Raw genomic sequence first — 14,649 nt, 5'->3', positions numbered from 1 at the left:
GAACACAAACTCTGGCAAAAGAAATGCAAGAAGACAATAAGGGATGCTAAAAAAGAATTTGAGGAGCACATTGCTAAGAACATAAAAACCAACAACAAAAAATTCTATAAATACATTCAAAGCAGGAGACCATCTAGGGAGACAATTGGACCCTTGGATGATAAGGGAGTCAAAGGTGTACTAAAGAACGATAAGGAGATTGCAGAGAAGCTAAATGAATTCTTTGCATCTGTCTTCACAGTGGAAGATATAGGGCAGATCCCTGAACCTGAACTAACATTTGCAGGAAGGGATTCTGAGGAACTGAGACAAATAGTGGTAATGAGAGAGGAAGTTCTAAGCTTAATGGACAATATAAAAACTGACAAATCACCGGGCCCGGATGGCATCCACCCGAGAGTTCTCAAAGAACTCAAAGGTGAAATTGCTGATCTGCTAACTAAAATATGTAACTTGTCCCTTGGGTCCTCCTCCGTGCCTGAGGACTGGAAAGTGGCAAATGTAACGCCAATCTTCAAAAAGGGATCCAGAGGGGATCCCGGAAATTACAGGCCAGTTAGCTTAACTTCTGTCCCTGGAAAACTGGTAGAAAGTATGATTAAAGCTCGATTAACTAAGCACATAGAAGAACAAGCCTTGCTGAAGCAGAGCCAGCATGGCTTCTGCAAGGAAAAGTCCTGTCTCAGTAACCTATTAGAATTCTTTGAGAGTGTCAACAAGCATATAGATAGAGGTGATCCAGTGGACATAGTGTACTTAGACTTTCAAAAAGCGTTTGACAAGGTACCTCACCAAAGGCTTCTGAGGAAGCTTAGCAGTCATGGAATAAGAGCAGAGGTCCTCTTGTGGATAAGAAATTGGTTAAGAAGCAGAAAGCAGAGAGTAGGAATAAACGGACAGTTCTCCCAATGGAGGGCTGTAGAAAGTGGAGTCCCTCAAGGATCGGTATTGGGACCTGTACTTTTCAACTTGTTCATTAATGACCTAGAATTAGGAGTGAGCAGTGAAGTGGCCAAGTTTGCTGACGACACTAAATTGTTCAGGGTTGTTAAAACAAAAAGGGATTGCGAAGAGCTCCAAAAAGACCTCTCCAAACTGAGTGAATGGGCAGAAAAATGGCAAATGCAATTCAATATAAACAAGTGTAAAATTATGCATATTGGAGCAAACAATCTTAATTTCACATATACGCTCATGGGGTCTGAACTGGCGGTGACCGACCAGGAGAGAGACCTCGGGGTTGTAGTGGACAGCACGATGAAAATGTCGACCCAGTGTGCGGCAGCTGTGAAAAAGGCAAATTCCATGCTAGCGATAATTAAGAAAGGTATTGAAAATAAAACAGCCGATATCATAATGCCATTGTATAAATCTATGGTGCGGCCGCATTTGGAATACTGTGTACAGTTCTGGTCGCCTCATCTCAAAAAGGATATTCTAGAGTTGGAAAAGGTTCAGAAGAGGGCAACCAGAATGATCAAGGGGATGGAGCGACTCCCTTACGAGGAAAGGTTGCAGCATTTGGGGCTTTTTAGTTTAGAGAAAAGGCGGGTCAGAGGAGACATGATAGAAGTGTATAAAATTATGCATGGCATTGAGAAAGTGGATAGAGAAAAGTTCTTCTCCCTCTCTCATAATACTAGAACTCGTGGACATTCAAAGAAGCTGAATGTTGGAAGATTCAGGACAGACAAAAGGAAGTACTTCTTTACTCAGCGCATAGTTAAACTATGGAATTTGCTCCCACAAGATGCAGTAATGGCCACCAGCTTGGACGGCTTTAAAAGAAGATTAGACAAATTCATGGAGGACAGGGCTATCAATGGCTACTAGCCATGATGGCTGTGCTCTGCCACCCTAGTCAGAGGCAGCATGCTTCTGAAAACCAGTTGCCGGAAGCCTCAGGAGGGGAGAGTGTTCTTGCACTCGGGTCCTGCTTGCGGGCTTCCCCCAGGCACCTGGTTGGCCACTGTGAGAACAGGATGCTGGACTAGATGGGCCACTGGCCTGATCCAGCAGGCTCTTCTTATGTTCTTATGTTCTTAAGTGTAAGAATGCCTGGACAGAGGATGGAGAGATGTGTAGGGTGTGTCTATGTATAGAAACCTCTCATGTTGCATGCTGGCATGTAGCCTACTATTTTGAAAAAGTAACTTCTGTTGCTCCACCCACTTTTGCTTCTGGCTCCACCCACCCCTGGCAAGCGGCCCCAGGAAGGTTGCTCACAAGAGAATGTGGCCCTCAGCCTGAAGAAAGGCTCTCCACCCCTGCAGTATAGATTGGAATAGGGCTGATATTCCTATATATTTGCCTCCCTAGTTTCACAGCAGGGATCTCTCAAAGGAGACAGTAGACCAAGAGACCCAATGATACTTTAGCACCCCTGGTTATGTATTAATTCTGGGTTTGGAGAAAACACCTTTTTTTTCTCTATCTAGAATTAAAATTTACCAAAACGCCTGATATGAAGTATCTGTTTCTGAAACCGGAACAGTGGGAATGCATGATTAATAGTATGCAAATGCACTTTACTGAGAAGGATTTTGTGAGCTCTATTTATAACACAGAGGGGCACTGACACTGGTCATTTAAGTACATTTGCAGAGACTGTGCAGCCCAGACGAAAGGTTTTTCAGAGAAAAAGCAAGTCCTCAGACAAAAAATGATCTGTTCTTTCCAGATGTTTAACACATTGAGTGTCTGCTGCCACGTCGGATGGAGTCTGGCTGTACACTTTCCCACTTGCTGCAGAAACAGTTTTTTTTTCAGCTGCTCAGTGACACTACAAGACGTTTTGTATCCAAGACTTTTCACATATGATGTTTTCAGTAAAGTAAAGTAGTACTCAAAAAAGGCTCATGAAGCAAGCTGGGAGCATGAAAGGTTTTCATTACATTTCATATTTGCAGGCAGAGGGGTACCAGTCCTTCTGCCTCCCATGACCCTCACAGTTGACCTTGTGCCCACTCTACTTCCAGGCATCAGTCCCTACCTTCCAGTGAAGGGTGCGGGAGAAATCTGGTTTCAGTCTGCATTTTAATGCAAAAATCCCTCCTTAGCTCTGTCTGAAACCATGTCCAAACTGAAATGCAACTACCCTTTGAAATGTGCCCTGAATTCTGCAGTCCAGTTCTCCAGACAAGTACTGCCTACAAAAATGCTTACGCTGGCAGAAAGCATGCACAGAAGTCCACACGTTCGTGAAAATAACATACAAAGATGCATTGTTCTCGGAGAGAATTGCTTGCAAAAGTGTGTATTTCAGTGAAAAGGTCCACTAAAACACTGATGGATTTTCATGAGGATTTAAAAAAAAAAATATCGCAAACTGATGTGGTAATGTGGAGAACTGAATTGAAGACTGGAAAAATGAAACAATGGGGAAAATCAAAACAGATTCTTACATCCCAACCTCCAAGTATCCCTCTCTTCAGCCCTCCTCCATGCTGTGAAAGAAGGGTGGCCTGATGGTTCCCTCTTCTAGGAAGGCAGTGCCATGGAAAGCAAGAGGGCAGGAAGGCCAGAAGTTGCCATGCAGTGCCCAGAGATTTTCTCTGCCTGGGCTGCTTTTCTGGGGTCACCAATCCCAGCACACTTAAGAAGAGGGCATCTTTTGGCTCTATACATCTGGCTATTGCTATATAGCAGGATGACTACAGAGCAGGAACTCTTCCTCTCTTCTTCAGCAAGCCAGGGTTGGTGCATGCTAATCCCTGGAGGTTGGAGAACAGGAAGTGTTGAGAATGGGTAAAAGGAGCACTGACAGGGGAAGGGCCATGTAGCTTTTGCGGAGTATATGGGTTAAGGCTCATGAGGCCTCCATCTGGCTGAAGCTAGGCAGGTCTGGGTGTTGACAGTGCTGGATGGGATACCACCGGGGAACCACATGTTCACTGTCTTGGGGTGCATGATGGAAGAAAGGTGGGATATAAATGTAAGAAAATAATAGTTTCATTTCCTCCATACACACCAAGCTACTTCTTCCCTTTGATCATGCTTTCTACCCATAACAAAATCAGGAATGCTGGTGCATGATGCAAGACAGAGAACTGGCTGTTTTACATATAGGAGGATTTGACCTTCCTTGAACAGCCCTGTTTCTTAGTTATCACCCAGCAAGCTGTCGGACCACCCCACTTCTGCTGTCATGGCGACAAAACATTTGCTGATTGGCCATGGCAACATAAATATATATGATGCAAAATACATTTACAGATTTCAAATACAGAGTGTGAGAATTTACTACATATTGGTCATAGAGGGTGATATCCAGCATTAGTCATACTCAGAGCAGACCCAATGAAAGAAATGGGCTTAATACTCCAGGTATTTATTTTTAAAATTTCCATCCTTCCTTCCAAAATGCACCCAGGGTGGTAAACAACAAGTGCTGAAACGGAAAATCTTGTAAGCAATATATGGCTAATATTGGATATTACCCACAGTTCCTGATAACTTTTAAACTTTTTAAAAATGTTATTTCTTCAGCTGATTCAGCAAACAGTACAATAGATCATTATACCCGAGCAAGGAAGCCAGAATACCCTCCTTTGGTATGGTAGCACATTACATTGGTGGCTACACCTACACTGAAAGTCAGGAAATAGTTTTTCAACATTTAGTCTAGGTAAATTCCCCACAAATTATCCCTCAAATGCGGGTTATGTGATGCAACACCACCAAGAGAATGGGTGAGAGAAAAAACAGGAACACATCCTATGTTACTATTTTATTATTAAGATTTCCAAGCACCAGAATATAAAACCATTTATTTTAAAAGACATTGGGGGAAATGTTAACAATCCTTGCTGCAGGAAAACATCTGGTCAAAGCAGCCACGGGGAGAAGTTGTTTTATGCTTCAGGAAGTAATAGTGTGAAAAGCAACTCCTAGCATTTTGTATAAAATAACAGCATGGCTGGGTTCACACACGTAACATTAAGAGGATTAACATTCATCAAGGTTTAGAAACAAACAAGCATCTGTTTTATTCATGTATCTCAGAGGCTAGGATCTTAAACAAAACTGTGGTGCCTTTTGGAGGATAAAGATACAATTCTGTGGGTGTGAGAACCTGAACTTACTAAGCAATCAAACAATACGAAGAGAGACACTGCTTACAAGTGCCCGTACGCTAATGCTAGGAGCCTCCGAACCAAGATGGGAGAACTGGAGTGCTTGGTCTTAGAGAAGAGCATTGATATAGTGAGCATAACGGAGACCTGGTGGAATGGAGAAAACCAGTGGGATACGGTTATCCCTGGATATAAACTATATCGGAAGGACAGGGAAGGACGTATTGGTGGCGGAGTCGCTCTATACGTGAAAGAAGGCATTGAATCCAGCAAGCTCGAAACCCCAAAAGAGGCAGACTCCTCCACAAAATCGTTGTGGGTAGTGATACCATGCCCCAGGAGGGACTTAATACTGGGAACGATCTATCGGCCCCCTGATCAAAATGCTCAGGGAGACCTTGAGATGAGATATGAAATTGAGGAAGCATCCAAACTAGGAAATGTGGTAGTAATGGGTGACTTCAACTACCCGGACATAGACTGGCTGCATATGTGTTCCAGTCATGACAAAGAAGCAAAGTTTCTAGATATTCTAAATGACTATTCCCTAGACCAGTTGGTCATGGAACCGACCAGAGGGATGGCAACCCTGGACTTAATCCTCAGTGGGGACCGGGACCTGGTGCGAGATGTAAGTGTTGTTGAACCAATTGGGAGCAGTGACCACAGTGCTATTAAATTAAACATACATGTAACTGGCCAATTGCCAAGAAAATCCAACACGGTCACATTTGACTTCAAAAGAGGAAAGTTCACAAAAATGAGGGGATTGGTAAAAAGAAAGCTGAAAAACAAAGTCCAGAGGGTCACATCACTCGAAAATGCTTGGAAGTTGTTTAAAAACACTATATTAGAAGCTCAACTGGAGTGCATACCGCAGATCAGAAAAGGTACCGCCAGGGCCAACAAGATGCCAGCATGGTTAACGAGCAAAGTCAAGGAAGCTCTTAGAGGCAAAAAGTCTTCCTTCAGAAAATGGAAGTCTTGTCCGAATGAAGAAAATAAAAAAGAACACAAACTCTGGCAAAAGAAATGCAAGAAGACAATAAGGGATGCTAAAAAAGAATTTGAGGAGCACATTGCTAAGAACATAAAGACCAACAACAAAAAATTCTATAAATACATTCAAAGCAGGAGACCATCTAGGGAGACAATTGGACCCTTGGATGATAAGGGAGTCAAAGATAAGGAGATTGCAGAGAAGCTAAATAAATTCTTTGCATCTGTCTTCACAGTGGAAGATATAGGGCAGATCCCTGAACCTGAACTAACATTTGCAGGAAGGGATTCTGAGGAACTGAGACAAATAGTGGTAACGAGAGAGGAAGTTCTAAGCTTAATGGACAATATAAAAACTGACAAATCACCGGGCCCGGATGGCATCCACCCGAGAGTTCTCAAAGAACTCAAAGGTGAAATTGCTGATCTGCTAACTAAAATATGTAACTTGTCCCTCGGGTCCTCCTCCATGCCTGAGGACTGGAAAGTGGCAAATGTAATGCCAATCTTCAAAAAGGGATCCAGAGGGGATCCCGGAAATTACAGGCCAGTTAGCTTAACTTCTGTCCCTGGAAAACTGGTAGAAAGTATGATTAAAGCTCGATTAACTAAGCACATAGAAGAACAAGCCTTGCTGAAGCAGAGCCAGCATGGCTTCTGCAAGGGAAAGTCCTGTCTCAGTAACCTATTAGAATTCTTTGAGAGTGTCAACAAGCATATAGATAGAGGTGATCCAGTGGACATAGTGTACTTAGACTTTCAAAAAGCGTTTGACAAGGTACCTCACCAAAGGCTTCTGAGGAAGCTTAGCAGTCATGGAATAAGAGCAGAGGTCCTCTTGTGGATAAGGAATTGGTTAAGAAGCAGAAAGCAGAGAGTAGGAATAAACGGACAGTTCTCCCAATGGAGGGCTGTAGAAAGTGGAGTCCCTCAAGGATCGGTATTGGGACCTGTACTTTTCAACTTGTTCATTAATGACCTAGAATTAGGAGTGAGCAGTGAAGTGGCCAAGTTTGCTGACGACACTAAATTGTTCAGGGTTGTTAAAACAAAAAGGGATTGCGAAGAGCTCCAAAAAGACCTCTCCAAACTGAGTGAATGGGCAGAAAAATGGCAAATGCAATTCAATATAAACAAGTGTAAAATTATGCATATTGGAGCAAACAATCTTAATTTCACATATACGCTCATGGGGTCTGAACTGGCGGTGACCGACCAGGAGAGAGACCTCGGGGTTGTAGTGGACAGCACGATGAAAATGTCGACCCAGTGTGCGGCAGCTGTGAAAAAGGCAAATTCCATGCTAGCGATAATTAAGAAAGGTATTGAAAATAAAACAGCCGATATCATAATGCCATTGTATAAATCTATGGTGCTGCCGCATTTCGAATACTGTGTACAGTTCTGGTCGCCTCATCTCAAAAAGGATATTCTAGAGTTGGAAAAGGTTCAGAAGAGGGCAACCAGAATGATCAAGGGGATGGAGCGACTCCCTTACGAGGAAAGGTTGCAGCATTTGGGGCTTTTTAGTTTAGAGAAAAGGCGGGTCAGAGGAGACATGATAGAAGTGTATAAAATTATGCATGGCATTGAGAAAGTGGATAGAGAAAAGTTCTTCTCCCTCTCTCATAATACTAGAACTCGTGGACATTCAAAGAAGCTGAATGTTGGAAGATTCAGGACAGACAAAAGGAAGTACTTCTTTACTCAGCGCATAGTTAAACTATGGAATTTGCTCCCACAAGATGCAGTAATGGCCACCAGCTTGGATGGCTTTAAAAGAAGATTAGACAAATTCATGGAGGACAGGGCTATCAATGGCTACTAGCCATGATGGCTGTGCTGTGCCACCCTAGTCAGAGGCAGCATGCTTCTGAAAACCAGTTGCCAGAAGCCTCAGGAGGGGAGAGTGTTCTTGCACTCGGGTCCTGCTTGCGGGCTTCCCCCAGGCACCTGGTTGGCCACTGTGAGAACAGGATGCTGGACTAGATGGGCCACTGGCCTGATCCAGCAGGCTCTTCTTATGTTCTTAATAATCATGTTCTGTTTCGATACTCAGAAAAAGTATATCCGTTTTAATCCATATATCTTTCAAAAGACTGGTACTTGTGAGCATAGTCTGCAACATGTTGTTGAATAGTGCATTGGTGGTGGATTTGAGGATTGTGTGTGGGCCCCCAATCTGATTTGGGCCCTGATCCCACTCGGGATGATCTGTGGGAAACCTGACCTGACCCCAAACCAATTTGGGGACTCTACACAGTGTTTAATTATGGTTTAAAACGCTAATTAAACTTGTGGTCAGGGGGGTGACAAGGAAACACACACAGACTGACTACATGTCTCCTTGCCCCTAAACCACCCCCTTTTGACAGACCAAGATTGCTCTGGGTGGACCCAATTTAACCTAGGGCGATCTGGGGCTAACCCAATCTGGCTGAATCCTGGGTCAACCTGAATCAGCCCAATTCAGTTTGGGATCCAGGATTCAGTCAGATCCATTGCACAGCCCTAGTAGATTTATTCTGCTTTCTTAATTGTTCTGTGATACTTCCCCAATGTTACCACATTAGTGTTATCCAGAGGCTACAATTAGTGTTGAAAGCAGGATCATGTATGACTGCCCTGGTAGCATCATGAGCCCTAATCAGAATGAATGAATGCATGATATAAAGGATGTCTAGAAGGGCCCTCAGAATGACAAAGTTAGCCACCGCAGCCTCTATGGAATTGCATGGGGTACCTCCCTCCACTGTGGAGGGAGGAGGAAGAGGGCGGTCCCTGCTTCATGCCTGTGGCGGCAGCTGTAACTCATGTCTTCATTCTGCAAATTAGGCCCTTTCCCCACTTAGCTTGCCACTCATCTGTGGCAGGTGAGCCACACACATGCCCCCCTAACCACATTGGCTACTGCTCAGAGGCAGTGACTAGTGAGTGTGTTGTGACTGGAAAACAGACCTTTGGGGGGGTATATAAATAAAGAGATGGCTGTTTGTCACATTCAGGGGGAATAAATCCTTGTTCATGCTACAATTGCCATCTTGCCCTATGTTTACTATGCACTCAGTGATTTGCTGAAATAGCATCTGCAGCAAGCTGTGGTAGATTTTAACCGTATAAAGGCCCCTCTTTCATATTAGCATTGATAGTGCAGCTATAGGAGTTTTTAAATTATGTTTACCCATCCTAAAGGTAAAGAAAGGCCAACTGGCAACACTGAAGAAGTAATTGTAGACATCATGCTCAAGGTTTTCTGATCTGTGTAATGAGAGTGCTAATGCAATCAGCCATTGATGGCATCCAGCGGTGCAGTGAAAATATAACAAATGAAGCTATATCATGGTGGGATATACCCATGTTGTTATGTTGTACTGGAAAGTGCAATTGCAAAGTAAGGTGCGCAAAATGCCTCTAACATTTAGAGAGCTGGATTGCTAAACTAAGACTTTGTGCATTTCAATCTGAGATGAACTATCAGACCGCCTAATTTCGGAGTGTGATACACTTCAATTTCATTGTTACATTATCTGAAATATGTTCTTCTGATTTTCATTGAAACAGATGTAATTTTGACTGGTTTGTCATTCACAGTCCAGGTGTCCCATCGAATCCCTGTTGCCAGCATCCTCCTCGTGAACCGGTGAACACCATTGAGATTTGCAAGACCACATTGGCTGAACCACCAGCCTGTCTTCTCGCTAAAGTTGCTGCAGCTCTTTACAGGCTGTTCTTGAAGAGAACAGATTGGATTGCAGCCATCATTGTCCACATCAAATGTGCTAAAAGGTAATGTATTCTGGTTATCTTCTTTTCTGTATCCTCTAAAGGCATCACCTAAGTTATAGAAACAAAAAATAGGGAGAAGTGATTAAAATCTGAATTAAACAATTAACTATATTGCTCTTGACCTGGGTAACGTGGACCCTACATATGTAAGATGCCATTTTCTGGTTGCTTGGCACTCTAAATTATTTTTATTTATTTATTTATTTAATTTGTATCCCACCCTTCCTCGCAGCAGGAGCCCAGTGTGGCAAACAAGGCACTAAAAACACTTTAAAACATCATAAAAACAAATCTTAAAATACATTAAGACAAAACAGCGTTAAAAACATTTTAAAAACTTTTTAAAGGGTTAAAAACATTTTTAAAAAACATATTAAGCAATTCTGACACAGACAAATTAGAGCTCAGATCACAAATTCAGGCAGGAGAATAGATTATTCTGAAACAGCTGGCCTAGCAATGTTGCCTTAACACCTAGCTCTGCGCGATCAGTAAAATCTCAGTTGTCTATTAATGTAAGAAATTAACAAGAGATCAGTGATGGCGGCTGAACCCTAGTTTTAGCGGCTGATAGCCACATTGTTTGCCCTAATGCTCAGCCTATATTAGCCTTCCCCAACTTGGTACCCTATAGATGTTGTTAGACTCCAACTCCCATCAGACCCAGCCAGGTGACCAATGGCCAGAAATGATGAAAGTTGTAGTCCAAAATAACTGCAGGTCACCAGGTTGGCAAAGACTGTTCTACATTGTGGATATTTATTCTTTTCTTTCTGTGTGTGTCTGTCTGTCTCTGTGTGTGCTCATATCAGAACACCTTCTTCTGAGAGGATATCCTCCATATATTATTGACTGCAATATCTACCAAGCCTCCATTCTATCCAGAGAAAACCTCCATCATAATGAAATTTCAAAGAACAACGGATTCCATTTGTGGTAGATTTCAATCTACCATCTCCTATCACCTAGCAATCAGGGAGAACTACCCATTGCTAGCAAACTCGGCACATCTTGCTAGAGCCATCAGCAAGCCTCCTGTTGTAGCATTTTGCCAGCCTCCTGATTTAGGCAGACTATTAGTGAGAGCTGTACTTAAGCCACCTATCAGTAATCCTGGTTCTCACCCTTGTCACTACGAACGCTGTATCACCTGTGTGTACCTAATGGAGATAGCTACTTTCCAAAGCACTAGGACAAGCAGAACATATTACATCAAACAGAACATCACCTGCAGGTCCTGCAATGTAATTTATGTCATCAAATGCAAAAAAAAGGATGTCATATCCAATACGTAGGAGAAACTGCAACTGACCTATGCACTCAGAAACCACAAATCAGCAATCTTGACAAAAAAAAGTGGAGCAACCAGTTACAAAACATTTTAACACTGAAGGCCACAGCCTGTTGGACTTTTCTATACCAGCTATAGAGATGCCAACAGATCCAGAAGCATTGATTAAGAGAGAGAACTTTTAGATATATTCCCTGGACACATTGGAACCCCATGGCCTTAACCTGGAGGACAATACAAACATTACTTAGCTTCTGCAAATGAAGTTCCTCTAAGCATTCCATCCTCAAAGCTCTATAACTGCCACCTTAGTAATAGCATTTGTATGTTAGCAGCGATTTGTATATTAGCTCTCTCTCTCTCTCTCTCTCTCTCTGTGTGTGTGTACGATCTGGTGCTGAACGGGGTACATCTGTCCCTGAGAGACCAGGTCTGTAGCCTGGGGGTCATTCTTGACTCTCAGTTATCTATGGAGGCGCAGGTTTCTGCCGTAAGTCGGGCGGCGCTATATCAACTTCATCTCATACAAAGGATACGCCCCTACCTCCCTAGCCGTCTGCTCCCTTCGGAGGTGCATGCTTTGGTTTCATCTCGCTTAGATTATTGTAATGCACTATATGTGGGTCTACCCTTGAAAACGGTCCGTAAGCTGCAATTAGTGCAGAATGCGGTGGCTCGCCTGATTAAAAGCAGCTGCCGCCAAGATCATATCACTCCAGTGCTGAAGGAGTTGCACTGGCTACCGGTGGTTGCTCGGGCCAAATTCAAGGTATTGACTTTAACTTTTAAGACCCTATTTGATGCCAGCCCAGTCTACCTAAAGGGACGCCTCCATTATCACCAGGGAGCCATTTAACAAGATCGACCACAAAGGGTCTATTCCATATTCCTCCAGTTAAAGCAGCTAGATTGGTGAGGACTAGGATGAGAGCCTTCTCAGTTGTGGCCCCCTCTCTATGGAATTCCTTAAAAACCAACCTCCTTGATGTGCTTCCGCCGGGCCTTGAAGACCTGGCTCTTCAACCAGGCTGGGGAGGTGGGTTAGGTTTTTCAGGTTCTGTAGTCATTAGTTTGTGGTTTTAATTTTCATGAATATGTTTTTATATTGAATGTACCATGTATTTTATTGTACTTCACCCAGAGTGGCAGGACAACCTGCCAGATGGGCGTCTAACAAATCCAATAAATAAATAAAAATAAATACGTATATATATATATATATATATTTCTTTTTTTATGATGGTATTCACCAGTACTTTTTTGGCTGTCACCCATAGCACTTTTATCAAAGTATGAGTACCGGCCCCTCACTTTTCCCCAAAAAGCTGCATGCACATGCGCGCGCATACAGAGAGAGTCTTACATTATTTGAAAGACATATGGTCAATTTGTTGTTGTTGGTTTTTATTCATGCAATTGCTCCCAGTGTCCCCAGTGTAGATTAATTCATTCTCTTTTCAGATTTACAGATCACCTTTCAGCAAAAGGCTCCCTAGGCAGTTTGCACAAGCAAGCATAACGTGTAATCTGGGAGCTAAGTACTTTGGCTATGACAGCGTCAGTGATCTCAGGGCTTGGAAAATGTGCCTCTGAAGTCATGACAGCTGTTTTAGCCAACAAGACACAGGAGCTCCTGGCTGAAGAGCTATACTTGCTTGTCTAAACTTACACTTGGGGATTGCCACCCAATTTTCCCATTTTCAGAGCCTTTTATTTTAAAGATAGACTGCTTTGCATGTCCAAGTCTTACCAGCATTTCCAGAATATTGTCCTAAATGTATTTTAAAGGAGCATGCTTCATCCTCTAACCAAAAGCTGTCATATGATGCATATGCATACGTATCATCTTCAGCCTCCAAGCCCACATAAAGCATGAAGCTGGCTGTTTTCTGGTTGGCTATGTGGAAAATCTTTCGGAGTCCAAGCCAAAATTCCCCTATAAACAGAATGAAAATAAACTCTCAAAGAATAGAAGTGAAGACTTATTCCCTGCCGGCACACATCCCCCTCAATCTGTTTGCTATGAATCCTGAATTACAAAATATATCAGCCAGCTTTCTTTCCTGCTCAGATCCAGGTAAAAGTCTAATCATCTATGAGACATCTCTTTAAGAGTGACTAAGTAAAATTTCAAAAGAACTCTGCCACCTACATAATCCCATGCAGAAGCCAGAGTATATAAGAAATTTGACTTAACGTGAGAAGCTCATGTTAAAGGATAAATGCTATAAGTAGGGTTGCCAGATTCATGCCCTGAGACTGATCCTGTATCTTTAGGAGAAGAGAAAGTCAGCCAAGTGCAGGTGTTCTGGCAACACTGTAATGAGAAAAACCACAAGGTAGAATTCTCCCTTCCCCCTGCAAACTTTTAAAGATACAGAAGATATAAGATACAGTATTTACAGAGGAAGTTTCAGTTTGCCATGAATCCTAAACCATTTAAAGGATGGTTCTGCATACTATTGCTGCATTCACACCATGCATTTAGAGCACATTCCCCCCCCAAGAAACTGTAGTTTACCCCTCACAAAGCTACAACTCCTAGCAACCTTAACAAACAGCAGTTCCCAAGATTCTTGGGAGGAGTGCTTTAAATGTAGGCAGCCTATGTTTAAAAACCAGACAAATAAGCATGTTTTTAGTTCCTCTAAAAAACCCTCCCAAAACAATGATTTGAAGCATCAAGTATAGGTTCAGATGAACATCATCCTGTCCCTCCCATCCCCTCAATCACCCTAAAACTGGGAAATGCTCTGTGTGTGCACTGGGAAATGTCCATGCATTATGCTGAGTAGGTTCTTTCTTAAGAGGGGAAGGCTGTGGCTTATGGCCATGTTTCTGATGTTATTGCACCAAGACCATGAAATTGCACAGGCAGGAAGATGTGTGTGAGCATGTGAGTGTGCAGGGCCAGCCCAAGCCTTTTTACTGACTGGGGTGGAACAGCAAATGACACCCCACCAGCATGAGTCAAGGTATCTTAAGTTATTTTGGCATCTGAGGTGGAAAATCCCGCAGTTGCCTTTCGCACTCCTGGTAGTTTGTTGTTGTGATGTGCCTTCAAGTTGATTACGACTTATGGCGACCCTATGAATCAGCGACCTCCAAGAGCATCTGTCATGAACCACCCTGCTCAGATCTTGTAAGGTCAGGTCTGTGGCTTCCTTTAGGAAATCAATCCATCTCTTGTTTGGCCTTCCTCTTTTTCTACTCCCTGCTGTTTTTCCCAGCATTATTGTCTTTTCTAGTGAATCATGTCTTCTCAAGATGTGTCCAAAGTATGATAACCTCAGTTTCATCATTTTAGCTTCTAGTGACAGTTCTGGTAGTAAAAATACAATAATGATAAACATGTACTGTGTGTTGATGTGCAAGGGATGAATTTGTGAAGAACGCGACTCCAACCCTTCCCCACTCTCAATATCTTTCTCCTTGTTAACAGTCCTGTGTGGTACCTTTATAATCTTTCAGGCTGAAACTCTGTACATACTTATTAGA

The 14,649-nt window shown here is 42.8% G+C and overlaps 1 protein-coding gene across 1 annotated transcript in view; it reads right to left on the bottom strand.

The window, feature by feature from the left end:
- Positions 1 to 8,019: 8,019 nt before the first annotated feature.
- Positions 8,020 to 14,649, bottom strand: part of ANGPTL5 (angiopoietin like 5) — a 52,878-nt gene continuing 46,248 nt past the window's right edge. The window contains exons 7-8 of the mRNA XM_061629612.1: positions 12,902 to 13,087; positions 8,020 to 9,908 (exon numbers count right to left, since the gene is read on the bottom strand). Of these exons, the coding sequence (XP_061485596.1) occupies positions 9,598 to 9,908; positions 12,902 to 13,087 (497 nt within the window). The 3' untranslated portion in view covers positions 8,020 to 9,597. The remainder of the gene's footprint in view (positions 9,909 to 12,901; positions 13,088 to 14,649) is intronic.

This window comes from Rhineura floridana, chromosome 5 (genome assembly GCF_030035675.1).
Source record: "Rhineura floridana isolate rRhiFlo1 chromosome 5, rRhiFlo1.hap2, whole genome shotgun sequence".
Taxonomy (NCBI): Eukaryota; Metazoa; Chordata; class Lepidosauria; order Squamata; family Rhineuridae; genus Rhineura; species Rhineura floridana.
The sequence above is the reverse complement of the archived record's forward strand: the minus strand, read 5'-3'. Positions and strand labels throughout refer to the sequence as shown.